At 44.9% G+C, this 24,507-nt stretch overlaps 1 protein-coding gene and 1 non-coding gene across 2 annotated transcripts in view; one reads left to right on the top strand and one right to left on the bottom strand.

Annotated features, from left to right (window-relative positions):
• B4GALNT2 (beta-1,4-N-acetyl-galactosaminyltransferase 2) overlaps positions 1-24,507 on the top strand; it is a 42,088-nt gene that overhangs the window by 9,225 nt on the left and 8,356 nt on the right. Inside the window, exons 3-7 of the mRNA XM_035027464.1 lie at positions 12,854-13,042; positions 13,820-13,957; positions 20,374-20,480; positions 21,685-21,722; positions 23,301-23,481. Of these exons, the coding sequence (XP_034883355.1) occupies positions 12,854-13,042; positions 13,820-13,957; positions 20,374-20,480; positions 21,685-21,722; positions 23,301-23,481 (653 nt within the window). The remainder of the gene's footprint in view (positions 1-12,853; positions 13,043-13,819; positions 13,958-20,373; positions 20,481-21,684; positions 21,723-23,300; positions 23,482-24,507) is intronic.
• Positions 24,088-24,194, bottom strand: LOC118025370. The gene has a single exon (XR_004683305.1). It is a non-coding gene; the product is annotated as a U6 spliceosomal RNA (small nuclear RNA).

Here is a 24,507-nt window from a genome sequence, read left to right as displayed (position 1 = left end):
GACCTTTTCAAATTTTAGAAAGTCTTTCTCCTTTTTCTCTCTCTCTCTCCGCATCTCGCCCTCCTTCTCTCCCCTCTCTTTCTCACCTAGACCATATTTGTTTGTATGATGAGCCCCCCCTTATTAAATGATGTGTTCCTCGCGGAAAGGGACCACAATTGGTTTATTTCCATTTCCTCTCTGCCTAGCCAAGTGCTGGGTGCAGTTGGCACTCACAGTTGAATGAATGCAAGTTCATTCTATGAAGAAAGAGATCAGAGACAGAAGCTTTGATTAAATATGTTGTTCCCCGGCTCAGGTTCTGCCTTCAGAGATTATCTCTAGGACGTGAAAAGCGTACTGCCCCACCTCAACCAGTAAGGTCCACTGTTCCACGCAGCCCACCCTCTCAGCCAAAGGGGCTCCAGTGTGCCATCTTGAGCTCGGTATGCTTCTCTGTTGTGGGCTGTTACCCACATGCATGGCCTCTTCCTGACATTCACGTTAGCCTTGGCCGACATTTCTGATCCACCATGGCTGACCCCGGTGGGCAGGTGGTGGAGCTGGACTTATAATGAAGAAGCTAAGGGAGGACATAACAGCCATGCTAAAATGCCAGTTTTATGACGTCTCAATGCATTTTTAAGGAAATGGTTGACAAAACAGAGGGTTAAGATCAGCAGGTCACTAGGGGATTTTATGGAAGATGTTGCAATAGTATATTTCTTTCCAACTATTGCTTTTTTAGCTGCTTCCCTGAGGTTTTGGTATGTGGTACTTTTGTTTTTGTTTGTGTCACACCATCGTCTAACTTCTGTTGTCGGTTCTTCCCTGACCCGTGGTTACTTAGAAGTGTATTTCTGAATTTCCGAAATAGGGATTTTCTAGTTACACGTTTTTGTTGCTCGCTGCTAGCTTAATTGCATGGTGGCCAGAAAATATATTCTTTTTTTTTTTTTTTAAGATTTTATTTATTTATTTGAGAGAGAGAGAGTGAGAGACAGAGAGCATGAGAGGGGGGAGGGTCAGAGGGAGAAGCAGACTCCCTGCTGAGCAGGGAGCCCCATGCGGGACTTGATCCCGGGACTCCAGGATCATGACCTGAGCTGAAGGCAGTCGCTTAACCAACTGAGCCACCCAGGCGCCCCAGAAAATATATTCTATATTATTTAAATTCTTTGACATTTTGGACACTTCATTTCTGACCCAGCATCTGGAATGTTCTGTGTATGTTTGAAAGGAATGCGTACTCTGCAGTTATTACAGCCAATGTTCTGTATGTTTTTTATATCGAGTTTGCTGATTGTCTGGTTCACATAACCTAAATAGTTGCTAATTTCTTGTTTGTTTGCTCTGTTAGTTAGGGAGAGTAGTATGTTAAAATCTCTCACCATGATTGTGGATTTGTCTGTTTCTCCGTGTAATCCTTTCAGTATTTTGTTTTATATATTTTGAGGCAATGTTATTAGAAAAAGGAATTTCTTCTTGTGAACTGAATATTTTACAACTTTGAGGTATCTGTGGTTTGGCTTTTTGTCTTTAAAATCTACTCAGTGGGGCGCCTGCGTGGCTCAGTCGGTTGAGCGTCTGCCTTGGGCTCAGGTCGTGATCCCAGGGTCCTGGGATTGAGTCCTACATCTGGCTCCTTGCTCAGAGGAGAGCCTGCTTCTCCCTCTGCCTCTGCACCTGCCCCTGCTCATACTCTCTCTCTGTATCTCTCTGTCTCAAATGAATAAATTTTAAAAATCTTAAAAAAAATTAAAAAGCAATAAACTTTTCACTTTAAAAAGTTTATCTTAGTGGGGCGCCTGGGTGGCTCAGTTGTTAAGCGTCTGCCTTTGGCTCAGGTCATGGTCCCAGGGGTCCTGGGATGGAGCCCCGCATCATCAGGCTCCCTGCTCAGCAGAGTAGCCTGCTTCCCCTCCTCCCCCTGCTCAGGCTGTCTCACTCACTTTCTCTCTGTCAAATAAATAAAATCTTTTAAAAAAAATTTAAAAAATAAAGTCTACCTCATTTGATATTAATACAGAGATATCAACTTTATCTTGGTTACTTGGTATATTTATCTTCCTTTTTTATTCTCAACATCTCTATATCCGTGTGTTTTAGATGTGTCTCTTGCAACACTGCATATAATTGGGTTTCTTTTTTCCATCCAGTCTATCTTTGTATTTTTTTTTTAAGATTTGTATTTATTTATTTGACAGAGAGAGACACAGCGAGAGAGGGAACACAAGCAGGGGGAGTGGGAGAGGGAGAAGCAGGCTCTCCGCAGAGCAGGGAGCCTGATGCGGGGCTCGATCCCAGGACCCCGGGATCAGGACCTGAGCTGAAGACAGACGCTTAACGACTGAGCCACCCAGGCGCCCCTCTCACCTTCATTCTTGAATATTTTTTTCTGGTACAGAAGATATTTCAATGTCTCTGGCTTCCCATGTATCCTGTGGGAAAGTCTGCTAACAACCTCTTTTGAAGGTAATCTTTTCTTCTCTGGCTGCTTTTAAAAGATTGTCTCCTTTAGTTTTTGGCATTTTTGCTTTGATGTCCTTTGGTGTGTTATTTATTTTAACATTTTCCTCCCTGTGGCTTGTAGAGCTTCTGGAAAGCATGTGTTGGGGTCTTTCATTAGTTTTGAAAGTTTTTAACCATTTTTTCTTCAAATATTACTCTACCCTACCCTCTCTCTCCTCCTATACTCAGTGAATCCTTTATGTCCTTATTTCTTTCCAGTAATTTATTTTTCTTCAAGATTTTATTTTTTTAAGTAATCTCTACATCCAACATGGGGCTTGAACCTACAACCCTGAGATCAAGAGTCTGGCGCTCTACCGACTGAACCAGCCAGGTGCCCCTTTCCAGTATTTAAAATCCTTCGTTCTTGGGCGCCTGGGTGGCTCAGTTGGTTAAGCGACTGCCTTCGGCTCAGGTCATGATCCTGGAGTCCCGGGATCGAGTCTCGCATCGGGCTCCCTGCTCGGCGGGGAGTCTGCTTCTCCCTCTGACCCTCCTCCCTCTCATGCTCTCTGTCTCTCACTCTCTCTCTCTCAAATAAATAAATAAAATCTTTAAAAAAAATAAAATAAATAAAATAAAATTCTTCGTTCTTCCACCTTTCATGTTGGTGGTTGTCTTCTGCTCCCTCTTCTAGTCTTGCCTAATTGTTTAGTTTAACCATCCGAGCTGTCGATACTGTTATTTTATTTGTTATTTCTAAAATTTCCATCTAGTTCTTTTTTCAGTTCTTCAGTTCTGTGTTGAAATTCTCAAATCATTAACTTATAATTCTTTAGCATTGTAAGTCTACTTATTTTACAGTGTGTCTGAGAACTCCGATCTCTGAAGCCTTGTGATTTGGTTTGCTTTTGGCTTACTTGCCTCATAAAAAAATGTTATCTCCATGTGTGCTAGATAGCATCTTTACAAAACAGCTTGTGGAAATAATCTAAGATGTAGGCTGCCTCCAGAAATGACGATTTACGTTTTGTTCTGCTAGGCACCAGGAGCACGGGCAATGTGTGATTGCCTCAGTTCAACTTCCGAGAGGTGATGGGCAGCCTAGCGGCCAAGCCTGATTCCGCTTCACCCCTTTTCCTGGAGTCGTCCCTTGGAGTTCCCACGCAAAGCGAAGGGATTCACCTGTAACCCCCACCCCCACCTCCACCCGTAGTGGATCGTGGACTCTAATATCTATTCCCCTAATTCTAAAAGGCTGAGAAAAGCATGTTCGGCCTCTCAGCTGCCCCCTTAGGAATCGGTAAACACATCCAGAGGGAAAAGTAACCTCATTCCTTAGCCTCCATTACCTGTCCAATCCTGCCCCTGTAATTCACTACCCTAGTAGCCATCGGAGTCCTTGAAGCAGATGTGTTTTTGGTTTTGGTGTTGGTTCAGCTTTTCCAGTTGTCAACAGTGGGAAAGTTGGTCTGAACTGCTCAGTCCACTCTTACTGGAGACAGAAGTCCCTCTTGCCCCTAAGGCTCTTAGATGCGCCAATAGAGGAGGTGGAAGCTCCATGGGACTGGTTTTGGGCTCTTATAGCAAGGTGGGTTGTAGCTAATTTTAATTGAGCTCAAGAAAATAAAGATGATACTATTTGTACTCTCAATAGGGTGAAACAATTAATAATTATTATTATAGAATTACAGTTGATCCTGGAACAAAACGGGGGTTATGGGCAGCGACTCCCCACCTCCAACTCCTGCACGGTCGAAAATCCACGTATCACTTTTTTTTTTTTTTTAAAGATTTTATTTATTTGACAGAGAGAGACACAGTGAGAGAAGGAACACAAGCAGGGGGAGTGGGAGAGGGAAAAGCAGGCTTCCTGCCGAGCAGGGAGCCCGATATGGGTTCGATCCCAGGACCCTGGGATCATGACCTGAGCTGAAGGCAGACGCTTAACGGCTGAGCCACCCAGGCGCCCCCACGTATCACTTTTGACTCCCCCCAAAACTTAACTACTAGTAGTCTACTGTTAACTGGACTGGATGCCTTCCCAATGGCATAAACAGTTTAACACATACTTTATATGTATATGTGTTATATAATGTATTCTTAAAGAATACCTAGGGATGCCTGGGTGGCTCAGTCATTAAGCGTCTGCCTTTGGCACGGGTCATGATCCCAGGGCCCTGGGATCGAGTCCCGCATCGGGCTCCTTGCTCGGTGAGGAGCCTGCTTCTCCCTCTCCCTCTGCTGCTCCCCCTGCTTGTGCTCTCTCTACAAATAAATAAATAAAAATCTTAAAAAAAAACCCTAACTTTTTCTTTTTTCTTTTTTGGTATTTCTAGGCTATATAGTTTGTCTGTGAGTTTTTCAAATTGTGGCATATCTCCAAAATATTTCCAATATATTTATTATTTTTTTTAAAGATTTATTTATTTATTTGAGAGAGAGAGAGCATGAGAGGGAGAGAGTCAGAGGGAGAAGCAGACCCCCCGCTGAGCAGGGAGCCCGATGTGGGACTCGATCCCAGGACTCCAGGATCATGACCTGAGCTGAAGGCAGTCGCTTAACCAACTGAGCCACCCAGGCGCCCTCCAATATATTTATTGAGAAAAATCTGCATATAAGTGGACCCACACAGTTCAAACCTGTGTTGTTCTATAACAATTCATAGTTATTATGTATATAATTTGAATGGGTTTTTGATATTTGCAACCCCAAATTCCTAACTATAGTATGCAAAAGCAGTGTGTTTATACCACCTTTGCCTAAAATCTCACCAGAACTTTTTGGTTGTTAACTTAATAGGTATAAAAGGCTATTTTAGGGGCACTCGGGTGGCTCAGTCGTTGAGCGTCTGCCTTCGGCTCAGGTCATGATTCCAGGGTCCTGGGATCAAGCCCCACATCGGGCTCCCTGTTCAGCGGGAAGCCTGTTTCTCCCTCTCCCACTCCCCCTGCTTGTGTTCCCTCTCTCGCTGTGTCTTTCGCTGTCTGTTCCTGTCCATGACTGCATCCCAAACACTGTCACTAGCTGGAACCAGGTTTCATAAATCAGAACCCCAAAGTTGAGGCAGGTCTGATTAAGCGGTCCAACGTGAGTAAGAGGAAGTAAAGGCCCATTTTCTGCATGTGTTTCTATAACTTGATTAGTTTAAGTGCATCCATCCTTGTCTGAATGCCGTTTTAGAAAATGCAGATGTTACAGAAATATATAACAAAGTAGTGAAAATTCCATATAAAATTTTTATACATACTCACATATTTCTGGGCTTTGGTTTATTCCATTTACCTATTGGCTTATTCTGGAATCAGTATCAAGCTTTTTAATAATTGTAGCTTTCTAATAATTTTATTCTTTAGTAAAAGTACAGCAGCCATCCCTCTTCTTTATATTTTCCTTGCTATTCTCGTGTTAGTTCCCATTAGAGTCGTTTTAACAACAACAACAACAACAAAATCCTGTTGTAGATTCATTGGTGTGCTTATTATGTTGAATTTATAGATTAACAGAGAGTGAAGTTACATCTCTGAAATATGGAGTTATTCTAGTTAAGAATAAGGAATTTATCTCCTTTTATTCATATTTCCCTAATATCCTGGTGGTTTTCTTAATTATTTGTTCATTGACAAAATTAATTCTTGATCAGTGCAAAAAGTTAAGAGAGAGTATAGGAATATGTTGATATAAGAACACGTTGATTGAAAAATTCCTCACTGTATTCCGATTCTTAGCATTGACTATAATTAACAACTTGGTGTATGTCATTTCAGATATTTTTTTTCTGTGACTACACACTTTAAATAGACATGTAGTGTTGTATCCAATCCAATAAGGTCTTAATTTTTAAAAGCCTTTATACTATGTCTATCCAGTAATTTACCTTAAAAAAATGCATTTCAATATTTATTGAGGTATTTGAACTCTCATGGTACGGTTTTGCAAGCTGGTGAACATTTGACAGATTATTTCTCCCAAAGAATTGTAACATACATTCCCAGACAACATAAATACATAATCAAAATACTATCAACATATATAATTTTTTATAAACGGATTGTCAAGTAATAAAACAAAAACTATCATAATAAAACAAATTATCAAGTATCCAAAAAAGTAGGTTTCACAGCTCAAAAGGCACATGCAAGTATCCCCTGCTTTTTGCAAGTTCATGTAACACCACTTCACTTATACGAAAGACCTACATTAGTACTTGCTTTTGTTAACCAAAAGAAATCCAAAGAGGAATTTTGCTTTTGTGAAAAAAGATGAAAAGGTGAAAAGCAAAAATAGCGCCCCTGGTCTGTTTTGCAAGCCCTCTGTGCAGAGGCGACGTGCACCCTGAGCAGACTCAGTGGCGCCACCAAGCACCTTTCCCAGGAACTACACTCAGCATCTCAAAATCAAGCCCCCAAACCTTTGCACTGTGTCTGCGAGCAACTGCATTATCTCAATTTATTTTGTGCGTAAGTTAGCAAAACATTCCTGAGGTATCAGAAAAACCTAGGTGTGGTTAATTTGGGGGTCTGGGAACACTAAAAAATTTTCTATATAAATTCATGGTAATTGCTTCTTTGCTTTGCACCGTTTTGCCTTAGAAAAGGTCTCATATGATCGCTCTAGTTTCAAAGAGTGGAGGAAACCTGTCATATTAGACTTCTCAATTCATTGCTAGAAATTCACTTCCTTTTTTTTTTTTTAAAGGAGAGGTTGGGAATAAAAGAAAAAAAAACCGCACTTCAAACAAAAAGTGGTAAACAACTGATAGGTATATATAAATTATGAGATGTTCAGAAATTTTATGATTAAAATTCGTTTTAGTTTCAATAACAAAGCATCACTGCCTTTTAAAAAATAGTTACTAAATTAAAGGATATATTCTACATGTTCTGCACAAGACAAAGACGGCCTTTTATTAAAAATATGAATAGCCCTCTCATTCTTTTTCAGGCTTTCCCTGTTAAGCTGCATACCATATGCAAACACTCAATGAACTGTACGGCTTTTGTCTGAAGACTTTACGATTGTGCTTCCTTCCAAATGGAGGTTTTCTTTTTTTTAAAAAAGATTTTATTTATTTATTTGACAGAGAGAGAGAGTACAAGCAGGGGGAGTGGCAGGCAGAGGGAGAAGCAGGCTCCCCACTGAGCAAGGAGCCCGATGCGGGGCTCGATCTCAGGGTCCAGGGATCATGACCCGAGCAGAAGGCAGATGCTTAATGACTGAGCCACCTGGGCACCCCTAAGATTTTTTTATTTATTTGAGAGAAAGAGAGAGCGAGCACAAGCAGGGGGAGCGGCAGAAGGAGAGGGAGAGGCAGGCTCCTTGATGAGCAGGGAGCCGGATGTGGGACTCGATCCCAGGACCCTGTTACCATGACCTGAGCTGAAGGCAGATGCTTAACCATCTGAGCCACCCAGGCGCCCCAAAAGATTTTATTTTTAAGTAATGTCTTCACTCAACGTGGGGCTTGAACTCACGACCCAAAGATCAGGAGTCGTATGCTCTACCAACTGAGCCAGCCAGGCGCCCCTAAATATCTTTTTGATGAAATGTACCCATAAAACACTCCTGCTATATACTGAAGTACAGTGGTCGTTGTCTCAAGAGAAAACAGTTGTGCAATTTGAGCTGTGAGATGAACTAGCTGTTTTTTTGTTTGTTTTTAATGGAGAGCTTTTTAACTTAAAAGTACGACTCATCAACCATGGTATTTGGTAGATGTCTTCTCAAAAAATGGACCAAGTGATCCTGTTACCTCCCTCAGCAAAACAACTGGCAGTATTTGTTGCCAATTATAAAATTCAAGCTTTCAAAAAAAATTAGAACTTTGTACAACTTCTGTCCCCTGCAACGAGCTTGACAGCTTCTTAGTTTGTAGAGACTTCTCTGATGAGGGTGGTGTTGATATTAATGAATATGGACTTTTTTTTTTAAGATTTTATTTATTTATTTGACAGAGAGAGACACAGAGAGAGAGGGAACACAAGCAGGGGGAGTGGGAGAGGGAGAAGCAGGCTTCCCGCAGAGCAGGGAGCCCGATGCGGGACTCGATCCCAGGACCCTGGGATCATGACCCGAGCCGAAGGCAGACGCTCAATGGCTGAGCCACCCAGGTGCCCCAATGAATATGGACTTTTGACATTGCATAATGAGATGCGTTAACATTTGGAAGACTGGCATTAACTCAGGGCACCAATATTTTCCATATGACCAAGGCAATGACCTCATTGGGGTCTTCAGTAATTTTTTAAAATTGTAAAGTGGAGACACCTGGGTGTCTCAGTCGGTTGAGTGTCTGACTCTTGATTTCAGCTCAGGTCGTGATCTCAGGGTCGGGAGGTGGAGCCCCGCGGCGGACTCTGCACTTAGCGTGGCGTCTGCTTGGGATTCTCTCTCTCTCTCTCTGCCTTTTCCCCGACTCATGCTCTCTCTCTCAATAAAATAAATAAAACCTTTAAAAATAAAATAAAATTGTAAAGTGGCCCTCAGACCAAAAAGATTGAGAACGCTGAGTAAGGCAATCATCATTAGGGGCAGCTCAGAGCTATTCTGCGCCCCACCTCTTCAAGGGAGGGGCACAGACTGTCATCACTTCTGAAGCAGTGTTCTCAGAAAGTCATGCCTGAATCTGATCGAGCCTCTTGATTTAACTACAAATTTATAGAAAATACTGGGGACAAAGGCACATGACTCCAGGGGGCTGAAACCAGTGAAATTCAGTTGTGGAAAACCCAAACCGTGTAGGATAGACAAAACGATTTCTTCAATAAGTAAGTTGCAAGAAAAATAAAAGAGGCAGGGGAACCTATGTATTAAAAGGAACTTAGGACGGCGCCTGGGTGGCTCAGTTGTTAAGTGTCTGCCTTCGGCTCAGGTCATGATCCCAGGGTCGTGGGATCGAGCCCCACATCGGGCTCCCTGCTCAGTGAGAAGCCTGCTTCTTCCTCACCCACTCCCCCTGCTTGTGTTCCCTCTCTCGCTGTGTGTCTCTCTCTGTCAAATAAATAAATAAAATCTTAAAAAAAAGAACTTAGGAGACATATCAATCAATGCATGGACCTTCTTTGGATCCTGATTTGATCCTTAAAAAAAAAAAAAAGACAATGGGGAGTTTTAAACCCTGTGGACATTTGATAGTATTAAAGAATGATTGTTAATTGTTCAGCTGTGATAACAGTATCGTGTGGGTGTGTGGCAGGGGTGATGTGTGTAAGAAGCTTTGTATCAGTCAAGCCTCAGTCAAGGAAACAGAACTACTATGACTATTATAGAATAAGAAATTCATTATAGAGTCATGATCCAGGGTCCTGGGATCGAGTCCTGCTTCGGGCTCTCTGCTCAGCAGGGAGTCTGCTTCTCCCTCTGCGTGGCTCTCTCTCTCTCTCTCTGACAAATAAATAAATAAAATCTTAAAAAAAAAGAAATTCATTACAGTAATTGGTATACTTGTGGGACGAGCTGGGGGAGTAAAGGCTCAAAAAGGGACCAGAGAAAACTCATGAACCAGCCTTGGCAAAGTGAATGAGTTGGAACTTACAGGAGTCCAGAAGCATCCGTCTTCTGGAGGACAACCACAGAAAGAGCTGGTGGAGAAGGTTATGGAAAATCGTTCATTCTTCGTGGCTACTACTGTGAGCTCACAAAGGAAGTTCTGACCGTGACCTGAGAGTTGTCAGCCAGCCCGACCAGTCACTGGGCAGGAGGGCTGGATGAGGTGTGGGGGGAAGCAGACCAAGTGGATGGAACTTGCCCGTGCCTCTGCTGTCCCCCACTGCCCCTAACGAAGGACAGGACAGCACGCCCTTCGGAGAACAATGGCTCCAGTTTCACTCCTGCCTCCCATATTTTATGCCAATTTCTCTCGTGGCTGTCCCTCATCTGGCCTCACACAGGGAAAGGAGTTCCTGGAAAGGTGGGTCCAGCTCAGTCACGTGGAGTACAAAGCTACCCCAGTACCCTTCAGAGCTATCTACAAGAATAGTCGCGGATGCAATCATATGACGTCAAGATTTGCTTCAAAATGATTTGGGAAGTAAGGGGAATGGGAAGAAATAGATAAATGCATTTTGTCCTTGAGCAGAAGGTGGATGATGGGTACCTGGAGCTTCATTTGACTACTCTCTTTATTTTCTATATCTGCTTAGAATTTTTCTATAATTAAAAAGTTAGTTAAAAATGCACCTCTTGGGGCACCTGAGTGGCTCAGTCGGTTAAGTGTCTTGGTTTCCGTTCAGGTCATGATCTCAAGGTGGTGAGATAGAGCCCTGTGTCCGGCTCTGTGCTCAGCAGGGATTCTGCTTGAGATTCTCTCTCTCTGCCCCTCCCCCCCCTCAAATAAATAAGTAAAAATCTTTTAAAAAGTGCACTTTTTTCCTTGAAGTGTCATTAGACTCATGGATTTTTTTTTTAAAGATTTTATTTATTTGACAGAGAGACACAGCGAGAGAGGGAACACAAGCAGGGGGAGTGGGAGAGGGAGAAGCAGGCTTCCTGCTGAGCAGGGAGCCCGATGCGGGCACTCAATCCCAGGACCCTGGGATCACGACCTGAGCCAAAGGCAGATGCTTAACGACTGAGCCACCCAGGTGCCCCTAAAGCTTTTTTTTTTTTTTTTTTTTTATAAACGAGAATTGTTTACTTTTGAAACATAGATCTGAGACTTTGTTGAAAGGGAGAGTAGATAGGCCTTTGCAATTTCCTCAGAGACTTTCACGGGTCTGTTGAGCTCCCGTGAGGTTTGTGTTTTTCTAGAAAGTCATCCCTTTCATTGGGGTGTTCAAGATCCAGGTTTCACTTTGTGTCTCTCACTTTCTATTCCCCCTTGTCTTCTTGGTTCAGGATACCTGATCTCATTTCTAATTCCCGGGGAAGAAATTGTGGTTGACTGGCCCACCTCAGACAAGGTGTTCACCCTTGGTCCAATCCACCATTGCCAGGGGAGTATCGTGTAGCACGGAGCTGGGATCTTAGGTGTCACTGGTGTGAGTCAGGAGAAAAGTCTTACAGAAGGGAGGTTATAAACTAGGCAGATATCACAAAAGCTGTCTACTCAGGGCTTAGATTTAGCAATTATTCCATTTTAGGTTTCTCTAATTCACCACTTTCTCCTTGCATTGTTACTGAGTTCCTCTTTCTGCTTTTCTTTGTCCTTTTTTCAACCTTCTTATTTGATTGTGTAATTTATTAATTTTATGTCTCATAGTTAGAAATTGGTATTTAAAACTTCAATTTTTCCTCTCAGGACAGTTTGAGTGTGTTACATAGTTCCGGAATGTAGTGCCTTTATTATCTTTATATTCTTGTTCTGATGTCCTTGATTTGATGGTTGCTTTGGAAAGCTTTTCTAAAATTTCCATGCTGTTGGGGAAGGGGGCTTTTCATTAGGTTATATTTTGATTACACTGTCAGAGTACATGATCTGAACTATTTCTACTTGATTACAGTTTTCTTTGTGTGGCCAATTTTTGTAAGTGTTCTAAGAGCTCTTTAACAGAATATGAATTATATCATTTACATATTTTTGAGACTTGATTTGTGAAGCACTGAGTTGTGAGAGTGTTAGGTCTTAGATGTGAGAATGTTGGAATCTATGACTATCTTTGTATTTGTAATCCTTCTGCCTTTTTCTTTTTTTGCTCTCTGTACTTTTTTTTTTTTTTAAGTAGGCTCCACACCCAGCGTGGAGCCCAACATGGGGCTTGAACTCATTGAGATCAAGACCTGAGCTGAGGGGCGCCTGGGTGGCTCAGATGGTTGGGCGTCTGCCTTCGGCTCAGGTCATGATCCCAGGGTCCTGGGATCGAGCCCCATATCCGGCTCCTGGCTCGGCAGGGAGCCTGCTTCTCCCTCTCCCTCTGCCTCTCTCCCTGCTCATGCTCTCTCTCTCTCTCTCTTTCTCTGTATCTCTGTGTCTCAGATGAATAAATAAAATCTTAAAAAAAAAAAAAAAGAAAAAAGACCTGAGCTGAAATCAAGAGTCAGATGCTTAACCGACTCAGCTGCTCAGGTGCCCTGCTTTCTGTACCTTAATGCTATTATTTAGTGGATAAAGTTCATGACCACTACGTCTGTTTTGTGGGTCATGTATTTGGTCATTGCAAGTGATCTTTTTTGTCCTATTTAATAAATTTTTTTGGCCTTGAATTCAACTATGCTGACATAAATATTGCAAACCTTATGTTCTTTTTTGTCCCCCTTGGGATGTTTTCGCCCATTCTTTGCTTTGTGATTTTTCTGAGTCTCTTTGTTGCAGCTTGATTCTTTACTCTTTTTTAAAATCAGACACCAATTTTGGCAAGTAGTATAAGATATTTCACTTATCTTTTTCTTCAAGTTATTATTCCCACGTATATTACACAATCGAGTCATTTATTATGTGATCAAGAAAAAAGATGTTAATGGAATTTGTTCTCTCGTGTTCCAACAGGTGTGAGTCTCCGCAGCTCTTCAGGATCTTAGTTTTCCTCATAGGACTTGGCATTATTGTACTTATGTTCAGAAGTGCGGAGTTCAGTAGCCCCATGCCAGAGCTCCCTCATTCTGCTCTGGCTAACCAGATGCCGAAGCTTCTACCTGAGGAACGTCTCAAGAACCTCTTTACCTATGATGGAATCCGGTGAGAGTCAAGTTCTTCCACGTTGGTCCGGTGTCTCCCTTGCTCCTCCTATGGTTTACTGTGCCCATTTTATAGCCAGTACCCTGCTTTCCCAAACCTGTGCTTGTTGTTCAAGTGATCCAAACTGTGGGACCTGGAAAAGGTTTGGTCTGCAGGGTGCAGTGTGTTCTCTACAGCACCCAGCAAGGTCCCTTAAAACTCTGGAGGGCCTCTGGCTAAAATCGCAAGAAAGATGCTGCCCTTCTGTCCTGCTGGCCTCCTCTTCTGGTGGGGCCCAGATGCCACTGGCATTCCCATGACTCAAGTTTATTATTTGTTTTAAAGATTTTATTTATTTATTTGACAGAGAGAGACACAGCGAGAGAGGGAACACAAGCAGGGGGAGTGGGAGAGGGAGAAGCAGGCTTCTTGCTGAGCAGGGAGCCCGATGCGGGGCTCGATCCCAGGAACCTGGGATCATGACCTGAGCCAAAGGCAGACGCCTAACGGCTGAGCCACCCTGGCGCCCCTCACATGACTCAAGTTTAAAGACATTTGGTGCAGGAGATAATTCCAGAGAGGGGGCCTTCTTCCCCTTCCCCATTCCCTCTCCTCCCCTCCCCTGTATCTCTGGGAGGGGCCGCTGCTGGGATTTCAGAATCTCCTCCCAAGTAGGACAGTTGGGTATATGGGAAAGGAGATGCTCAGGGTGAACCACACACTGATTAGACCCCAGGTTCTCTCTCACCCACCAGCCCACCCACCCACTCCTTGCTCACAGTCCTTTTCTGGTTTTAGGCTGTTCCCGAAAAACCAGTGCAAATGCGAAGCTACCACCCAGCAGGAAAGCTATAACTTTCAGGATGCTTATGGCCAGAGTGAGCTCCCTGCGGTGAAAGCAAGGAGACAGGCTGAATTTGAACACTTTCAGAGGAGGTAATGCAGACCGTGAGGGCTCTTGGATCCTGGGGTAGAGCAAAAGCTCTCTCTACAGTGTCTTGAGGGTGTGGGTCCCAAGAAAACAGGGAGGAACTCCTCTCTTGCAGGAGTCCCTGGGCGGGGGGGGGGGGGGGAGGGGGGGGGGGGAAAAAAGGGGGGGGGGACTGTTAGGAATAAAGCAAGGAGAGAGAATGGAGGAAAACAACCCATAGATGAAGATTTATCAAACTTTGCATGTCTAGAGCATTTCATAGTAAGAACAGAGCAAAGGAATGAAAATAGTCTGGGACAGCCATGTGGTGTTGGTGGCAGAGGCTCGGGGCACCCAGGCCTTCACAGCAGGTGACTTCACAGCAAGGTGCATCTCTAATTCATTTATATGTTGAGAACATACTTTCCCCTGCTATGTGCAGGGCCCAGAATTCCACACTTGGGGTGTATGGACCAGGATTGTTGAAAAGAGCAGTGATTGATTCTGATGGGCTTATATCAAAAGGGTATTTGTGGGAAGGATGTTGGAACCTCCTCAAAACCATAGGTGATAGGATGACCAAGATAAGAAATCAAGAACCAAGGGAGCACAGAAGGGCTGGACAGGCCTATCCTCCCTCCCTCCCTCCTCCCTCCCTCCCTTCCTTCCTTCCTTCCTTCCTTCCTTCCTTCCTTTCTTCCTTTCTTCTAGCAATCATTTATGAGTTACAGCAAAATAATAAAAACTACAAATAAGAGCACCATGATTAGGGACTTGAACTCTAGAATAGGCTGGATGGCAAGTTACTTGACCTCCCAGTACTTAAGTATCTTCATATGAAAAATTATAATAAAGATATTTCTTTCATAGACTTACGAAGGCTTTGTAATATGCGTTGTATTAACATACAAAGAGCTAGTAACTCATGAAGGGCCTGACATATACAAGCACTACAAAAATATCACCTACTGCTATTGTTGTGGTTTACTATTAATATTACTGCTCTTATAGTTCTTCCAGGAGATACATATTCATTAAGAGATACATAAATCACCTAAATATTAGATGGTTATAAGTGCTCTATGGAAGAATAAATTAAAATAGTGTGGTAGAATGTTACTTGATGGCCTAAAATTTAATGGGATGATGAAGGAAGGTGACCTTGAACTCTGATTTGTATATCAAGCCGGAGTCCCCACAATCTCCTGTAAAGGAGCATCTCAGAAGGAAGAGTTAATCCAGGGCCCAGAGCCTCAGGCATGGCGGGGGACTTTCGTGATGGCTGAATGACAAGCAAGCAGGTGGTGGCTGTTGGAGCTCTAGTAACTCAGGGGAGGGCTGGTGGGATATGAGCCCAGAGAGAGGCCAGTCATGATGGCCATTGTAAGCCGGGAGGTGGAGCGTGCATTTTGCTTTCTGAGTAATGCAAAGAATTGAACAGTTTTTTTTGTTTTTTTTTAAGATTTTATTTATTTATTTAGAGAGAGCATGAGTGGGGGGAGGGGCAGAGGGAGACGGAGAGAGACAATGTCAAGCAGCCTCCACGCTGAATGCAGAGCCCAACCCGGGGCCGATCTCACAACCCTGAGATCATGACCTGAGCAAAAATCAAGAGTTGGACGCCCAACCAACTGAGCCAGCCAAGCGCCCCAAGAACTGAATGGTTTTTAAAAGTGGCAAGTTCTTATCTGAGATCCTCTTGTCAAATATCACTCTGGCTTTTCAGTGGAGAATACACAGCAGGGAAGGTGTACGGGAGGCAGGCTTTTTTGCGTCGTTAGGCGGAAGGTCAATGTTCCTTGTGCTGCTGGAACAGCGGTATCTGTGCCTCTGGGATGAACGGTCCCCAGGTGCTCAGCTGGCTGAGCCTGAGTCATGAATCAAGGAAGGGAAAGGGCGAGTCGGGTCCCTCCAGGGTCGATTTGGGGAATCAGCTACCACTCCCCACCCGCCAGCTACATACAAATGGATGACTCCACAGAAGAGAGATGGGGGCACCCGAAGGAGGCAGCACTGGAAGTCAAAGAACCAGTGGGATAGACACATGATTCTGGCATGGATTTGAACCTTGGCCCCACCCAGCTGTGTGAGGAGCAATAGGGCTCTGTAGCTAACAGTGCTGCCAAGGGAGGTTGACTGGCTGCATTCGGGTCCTGCATCCTCCACATCCCAGCCAGATGACCTTGGGCAAGCTGCTTACCCTCTTCTGTAAAATGGGGACAGTAATCGTACCTAGAGTTGTGACATGTAATGAATTGACACATGGAAGGGCTTAAAACTGTATCACGTTTGTAACATCGATGAATGTAGAGGATAGTAGACATGAGAAAACTATAGAAACAACTATAGGTTGATGTGATAAGCTCTCACAGCAAGCAGAACCCGTGCCTGGCTCTGCCCCAGTACCCCCCTCCAATAGCCTCTTGCCAGTGTGGTTCCCGCTGTGTCTCCTGGTCTCTCTGGGCCACTGTCTGGGAGGTCCCGCTAGTCGGGGACTTGAGGCGCCTGACACAGAGTAGGGCTCAACAAGCATCTCTGGAATACGTGGATGGTGTGCGGGGAAACAGAAGGGCAGATTCCTGCAGGATGATGGCTTCCGTCTCTGTGTTGGGCAGGTTGGGGCTGCTGGAAGAAAGAGGCCAGGGCTGTTTCCAGCAAGGAACACCTCAGGTGTGCACATTGCAGGAGGTGCGTGGTGGGGGGAGGGAGAAGGTGCAGGGAGCTTTGAAGACACTGGAGAGAGTGAGATGGGGGAACTGAAAGGGCTAGGAGAATGTGAGGCAGGGGACTCCTAGGAGGGGATGCTGGTCCAGAGGGAGCTGGGCAGAGGAATTAATTATAAGAAGGAACTGACTCCAAACAGGGAAGGCCACGAGCTGGCCGTGTCCTCACCTGCCCCTCCTTCACCTGGGGAAATGCCCGGCTCTCCTGGGATTATACCTAGCAACGCAGGTACAAGAACAGAGCCCAGTAATAATCAGTGATGTGAACCAGGTCTCCTGTCATCATGGCCGTAGCCAGGGAAGAAGATGCTCAGCTCCCACCTGTGCCTCAACTCTTTCTCCATTAGCCCAAGAAACACCCTGACTGCTCTGAGCAAGGTGCTGAGTTAGGTACAGAGACAGAGCTGATCTAGATCCTGCTCCCAGGGAGCTCACAGCGGACCAGAGAGGATACAGTAGCGTGCCCTCTCCAGGCCCTTCCACCCTCCACCTCCCCGTCTCTGCCCCTGCCATAATCACGCACAGAGACCCAGCTCAGTGTGCAATGACCGTGGGTGCTCTGTGGCCCACCGGGTGTGTTCAGCAAACGGTGTGGAACTCAGGAGTTCAGGGTTACGATACTAGTCAGGGGGAGTGGTAGGTCTGAGGAGTGAGAGCAGTTTCCAATTCTGAGAATTACAAAAGGGATGTTCCGGAAGGTAGCATTCAGAGCTGGCCTCATTCCTGTTACTGAACAAGTGACCTAGTATTCTAGTTATTGGTGTCTCAGTCTGGGTTCTCCCCCTCCAGGAATGGGATTTTCTTGGTCTCTTTGTGCCCACTTTAGCACAGGGCCAAAGGGATCACATAGAATAAATAACCCAGAATCTTCAGCCCCTGGCAAATGTCACCGGAGCTGGACTACTCTCTGCGGGTGTAAAATGGAGATGATTCATAACTTACATGCTCTCTGCTGTGTGAGGGAATCCGACAAAACCCCATTTGGAGATCACGCCTATTATCCTCTGCCAGAGAGCGCACGTCTGATGTGGGATGGCGTGGCCGGGACCCACCCCCGATGCCCCGGGACCTCTGCGCGCTCGGTCTCTGCCACATAATGTCTGTATCCTTGAAATCATGAGTGGAGCTTGATATTGGGTAAGATCTCAGGTTCATTTGAGTCTGATTGGCTCCATATTATACTTCACTTAAAAAGTTAAGTACACGGGGCGCCTGGGTGGCTCAGTTGGTTACGTGACTGCCTTCGGCTAGGGTCATGATCCTGGAGTACCAGCTCGAGTCCTGCATCAGGCTCCCTGCTCGGCGGGAAGTCTGCTTCTCCCTTCGACCCGCCCCCCTCTCATGCTATCTCTCTTTCATTCTGTCTCTCTCAAATAAATAAATAAAATCTTTAAAGAAAAAGTAGTATATGGATAATGCTCTTTTAAAAAAAGTCCACTTGAACCAACCCCCTCAACTCTCCTTGCTTCCCTTCCTTATATGATATGCTCTCTTGCCAACCCAATCTGCCCTTAGGAGTTTGGTATATATTATTCCACACAATTTTTTATACTGCTATACACACAGATGAACACACATAATCACATACATATGTATGTGTATCTATATCCACATAAACATATACTCTTGGGTTTTTGTGTGTATTTTTAAATTTTATTTTAATTCCAGTGTAGTTAACATACAGTGTTATATTAGTTTCAGGCGTACAATATAGCGATTCAACAATACTATACATGATTCGGTGCTTCATCCCCTTCACCTGTTTCACCCAACTGTGTGTATGTTTTTAATGTAATTGATACCATAAGAACAAATCACTCTAGAATTTGCTTTTTTCATTCAATATCGTTTTTTTTTTAAGTTTGTTTTTGTTTTTGTTTTAGAGAGAGAGTGCTTGAGCACAGGCAGGAGGCAGAAGGAGAGGGGGCAGAGGGGGAGAGAGAGAGAATCTTAAGCAGGCTCCGCGCACAGCTTGGAGCCCAACGTGGGGCTCGAACTCACAACCCTGAGATCATGACCTGAGCCAAAACCAAGAATTAGAGGCTTAACCGATTGAGCCACCTAGGAATCCCTCATTAAGTACATTTTTAAGAGCTATCTATATATCTAGTTCTTCCCTTTTAATTGCTATTTAGCTATGAATATGAATACACTGAATTTTATTAAGCCATTATCCTATTGAATGATATTCAGATTTGAGGGAAATTTTCATTATTACATTTACATAATTTATAATAATAATCTTACATTATATTTACATTCTTTCCTTATTTTGTTAAGATGCTTATGAGGATGTTCATTTTTTTTTTTTTTAAGATTTTATTTATTTGACAGAGAGAGACACAGTGAGAGAGGGAACACAAGCAGGGGGAGTGGGAGAGGGAGAAGCAGGCTCCCCGCGGAGCAGGGAGCCCGATGCGGGCCTCGATCCCAGGACCCTGGGATCATGACCCGAGCCCAAGGTAGACGCCTAACGACTGAGCCACCCAGGTGCCCCAGGATGTTCATTTCAACAGTGCTGAAATGAACCTCCTCATGCATGTCGTTGTTTACACAGGGAGGTGTTTCTCCCCTTAACTAGCATCTGAATTGCTCACTCTACTTTTAATGAATACTGGCAAATTGCATTCAAGAGGACCTATGTTAATTCACACTTTCGCGAGGAGTGGGTAAGGGTAGCACCACCCCCTACCTAACCAATACTCCTTATCACTACGTTTTGAAACATTAATGAGAAAGGTATTTCCTTGTTGTTGTTGTTGTTGTTTTTTAAGATTTGATTTTATTTTAAGCAATCTCTACACCCAACGTGGGGCTTGAATTTACAACCCTGAGATCAACAGTCATAGGCTCTACCAACTGAGCCAGCCAGGCACCTCCAGTTCATTGTTTTTAAAGTTGCATTTCCCTGGTTAATTTTGAAACTGAGCACGCTTCATTTATGCATTAGCCATTTGTACTTCCTCTTCTCTTAATTGCCTATTTACATCATTTCCCATTTTTAAATTTTGTCTCTTTCGTATTCTCAAATATTCACTAGAGTAGTCTAATTTTTCTTCCAGGTGATCTAAATGATACCCTTGGCCACGCTGGATCCCCAAAGTCTGCATTTCAACCATATTACCGTAGTCCCCCAAAGAATCCATCTCGCTGGCTTGTTATGTGCTTGCCCTTGACTGAGGTTGTTATAACAACAAAATCATACGAAAATCATCACCGCGTTTGCTCTGAAAATACCGAGGCAACAAATCACATTTCTTGTGATGTATTTTCTTTTTGAGTTCAGTGCCAGGAAAAGGTTTATTTGCCTCAGAAGTTGTTTGCTTTGTCCTGTTGATAATAAGACCAGAGTACTGACTGTCCATCGCTTTATACCCTGACTACCGGGAAGTTCACATGTGACCCTGGCATTTGGCTGCTGCCGCTGGGTTCACCCAGATGGTCTTGTTATTTTGTTTCTTCTTTCTCCCGGGTTGTGTTTTTAATTTTGTATGTGCTTTGTTGTAAACTGCCTCAATTCCTTTGCAGAATTCAAGCCTGGAGGGAAGGGAATGGAGGGGTGAATGAAGGAGGGAGGGAATGGAGGGGTGAACAGGACCATCTACTTTCCATTTCTCCCCATGGGCAGCAAGGAGCTCCAGGCACAGGTACCACTGTCAGAACTAACCAGGGGGGCACGTGAGAGCAGCTGCTAACGGTTCTGCTACTGTTTCCTGCAGAGAAGGGTTGCCCCGTCCACCTCCGCTGCTGGCTCAGCCCAACCTCCCTTTTGGGTACCCGGTCCATGGGGTAGAGGTGATGCCCCTGCACACAGTTCCCATCCCAGGTAGGTACATCTCCATGTGGAGAGGAGCCAGGCAACTTTCTTAACTCTTCTTAAGCAAAATGGGGGAGTGGATGCGAACAGTCATTCACTGAGTATCTGCTGTGAACTCAGCACAATGCGGGAAGCTTGACATGATTTCATTTAATGGTTAGTCTCAGTGTTTCCACCATTGGGAACCGCCCTTAGCCGATGTGACCTCCCCGGGGATCTGAGATAACACAGAAGAGGACAGAAATCTGTGTGCCTCAGGAAATCGTAGGACATGATTGGCTTTTTGAGGTCCTCCAGCATCATGAGCCCAGGCAAAGATGAGCCCATCTCCTGGGAGAGTATATTGAAAAGAACATTTATGTTGGTTAAAACCCCCCTCCACAAGGGATTTCTATACACTTCTCTAGTTCAGCACCACATCCCTGTGAGGTAAATGTCATTTTGCCAATTTCACAGATGACTTAAGTTATCTAAGACCCCATAGGGAGGCTATATTTGAATTAGAACTTGAATTAGTCATATTATGAGAACAGAGAGAGATTCTAAAGTAAATACATTTGGAGGAATTGCTAGTATTTTTGAATAGTCATTTAAAAAGGTGATTTGCCATTTTGGATGATTCCCTTTTTTGCATGTAAAATATGCAAAACATAAAATTTACTATATTAATCATTTTTAAGCACACAGTTTTGTGGCATTAAGTATATTCTCATTGTTATGCAGCTGCGACCATCATCCATCTCCAGACCTTTATAATCGTCCCCCATTGAAACTCTGTACCCATTTAACGTTGATTCCCTTCCCCCTACCCGACCCCCACCTGTGGCAACCACCATTCAGTAGAATGTCTTGTCTCATCTCTACCAATTTGACTATTCTAGGGACCTCACATAAAGATGATTCATTACTTATCCATTGCTGCCTTCCCTTCAGTAACAGAGATCCTGGAAGGGGCTGGATTAATTCACAGAACATGTCCAATGCTGAGGGTGGGCATCAGAGGCTTTAGATGCACTGGAATTTGAGAAGGACCATGGGACACCCCTAACAGGACCCCAGGGAGAGGGGAGTGGTCAGCAAACACCCTGGATAAGAGGTGACCCCGGAAAGGATTGTGGAAGGATTTGTAGGAGTCATCAGGAAGGTAGCGAGCATCAGGGAGCCCTTGGCATCCTCTCAAATGGTGTTTTTTATCCTTTTTTCTGTCCTCCAGGTCTCCAGTTTGAAGGACCAGAGGCCCCCATCTATGAGGCAAGTCCCCTTCCCAGCCCCTTTTTGCACTTGGCATCACTGCCCAATGGTGGCTGGTCGTGCCCAATGGTCATGGGTCTTGGATTTTGACAGAGTGCTCATCCAGATTAAATATCCGACACGAGTCCAAGGTGGGGAGAGGGGGTAGGATGCCTCCAGAAGGCAGATTTTTCCAGCCATTCGGTGGCTGCAGTTCCAAGGACTTCCAGAGCCCCGGGCCAGCACAGATGCTGCTGGCCTTGCTGCCAGAGGAATTGCATGTTGCCCGTGCGTGTTGCCCCCGCCAGGGTTAGTGCCAGCCAGCAAGACTGGGCTCCGTGCCCTGCCTTTCGTTCCCTGGTAATGTAGCTCCAAATCCAGCCCTTGTGCCCATAGAGTGATGGCTGGGAGGCAAACTGCATCCAGGACCCTAATCTAAAAAGGAGTCTGGGAAATGTAGTTTTAGTTTTCCCACTCTGCATGCCAGAGGTTGGAGTGGGTGATGAGTGAGCAAATCTGCAAAACAGACTACTCTATCCTCAACAGCCTGCTCTGCCCTCCCCCACTACCAGCAAAGCACCCCTCCCCCACCTCTGCCACTTTCCAGGTGCTCTGTGTTATCCTCTTCGTGGTGCTTTCCTGTACCTGAATTATTTTATATGCATCATGATAGGCTTACCGCCATTCTCCCCGACTAGAATGTAAGCCTCTTGACGGTGGGGAGTTGGTTGTATTCACTACTCTTTTCCCAGGACCTATAATTTGGACCTCAGAAAACACCTGTTGGCTGACCGAAGTGTTTTCAGCAGGCGTGACATAACCCAGTGTACTTTTCATAAAAATACCCGGCTGCCCAGAGGACGAGAAGGCAGGAGAGGAGAGTTGCTTTAGGGAGTAGCAATGGGATGGAGAGAAAGGGACCAGTTCTAGCTCCATGTTGAAGGTAGACCCAACAAGACTCCCTCAGAAGAGCAATGACCTCCTTTAGGGACTTCAATAGTTGAATGGATGAAGGTGCCATTCACGAGGCAGGGGGAACCAGGGAGAGAGTGGCAAACAGGTTTATAGAGAAAAATCAGCAGTTGTAAAGATTTCGGTTGCCCGTGGCACTTCCTAGCAGAGCAACCAGCCCGGCAGTTGGGTCTCAGAAAGACGGGAGCTAGAGACACACATTTTTAAGCCATTAGCATCTGAATGGTATTTAAAGCCGCCTCCTCTAGTGTGACGGTGTTGAATAGTCAGAGAAAAGGGCACGGAACCAACCTTGGAAAAACTCCACCGGGAGGTCAGACGGAGGCGGAGGAGGCGGTCGGAGGCAGTTGGAAATCAAAAGGGGCGGTCAGAGGGAGTAAGAAGAAATCTAGAATGGGATCCCGTAAGCCAAGACCTAAGAGAGCAATGGCCCTTGAACACACGAGTCCCCAGGACTTGATTCTACTTCGCCGGGGATAGAGCAGCGGAGGGCTTTAGAGCCAGACCCCAGCTTCCAGGGACATCGGGGGCGCCTCCTCTCAGCCTCATGCGCTCTGCCCCCTGCTGGCCAGTCCGGGGCATGTGCTTTCCCTTGCATTTAGCGTCTTTCTGCCTCACCCACCTTAGGTCACCCTGACAGCTTCTCTGGGGACACTGAATACTCTCGCTGACATCCCAGACAGTGTGGTGCAGGGCAGAGGCCAGAAGCAGCTGACCATTTCGACCAGTGACCGGAAGCTTTTGAATTTCATCCTCCAACACCTGACATACACCAGCACGGTGTACCTGCACCACAGGGTGGATGTCGGTGAGAGCCTGTCCTTGGATGGCAAAACGCTTAGGGAGTGGGAAAACACCACCGGGCCCTCTCAAAGTCTTCCTCCTCCAGGAAGCCTGCCAGCATTTAGGATGTTTCCCTTGCTCTTGTTTCTAAACCTAGACCTCTAACTTCTCAATTACTGTCCCCAACATTACCCCCATGTTGCCACTGACCCCACAGCGTGACTTGAAGGAAAGAACATTCATCTCTCTGTGAGGGCAGATCATTCATGCAATGCACCTGGAAACCACCTGGCTCTGTTCCCCATTATCCGTAGCTCTCAGAGCTGAAGACTTCACCTGTGAGAGAGGAGGGACCCAGTCTGTGCATCAGTGTCTTGTCCTGGGCACCTTCAGGAAAAGAGAGATGTGGGGGAATTAAAGTCACTCTTTTCTCTTTTGACTAGCTACCCAGGATGCATTCCCAGGACACCAACAGAAAACTGAAACACAGGATAGATTATGCATGAGCACAAACTAAAGAGAGCGCTCTCTCTACTTTCAGATTCCCAAACATTTCCTTTCACCAAATGACCCTGCGAGATAGAACAGGGCAGGTGGTGTTATCCTGGTTTTGTAGCTGGAGGAGAGTAAGTGATTTACCCAAGGTGTTTCGAATTTGCGTGTAGTCCCTGTGCAGGGGCCATGCTGATCTTCTCTGTATCTTTCCAATTTGAGTATCTGAACTGCTGAAACAAGCGCTAATTTACCCAAGGTAGTTCAGGTAATAAATGGTAAAGTCAAACTTAATCCAGACCCTATGATTCCAAACCCATTCCACCCCACCAGACTCTCACAGTGGAAGAAATGCGAGTTAAGGGACATTCAGCAGGGGGCGCCTGGTTGGCTCATGGGTGGAGCATGCGACTCTTGATCTCAGAGTCCTGAGTTCAAGCCTTGTGTTGGGCAGGGAGATTACTTAATTTAAAAAAAAGGAAGAAGAAGAAGAAGAAGAAGAAGAAGAAGAAGAAGAAGGAAGAAGGAAGAAGGAAGAAGGAAGAAGGAAGAAGGAAGA

The sequence above is a fragment of the Mirounga leonina genome, unplaced genomic scaffold (genome assembly GCF_011800145.1).
Source record: "Mirounga leonina isolate KUSES-001 unplaced genomic scaffold, KU_Mleo_1.0 Mir_200, whole genome shotgun sequence".
NCBI classification, from domain to species: Eukaryota; Metazoa; Chordata; class Mammalia; order Carnivora; family Phocidae; genus Mirounga; species Mirounga leonina.
This window is presented reverse-complemented; position numbering and strand designations above follow the sequence as displayed.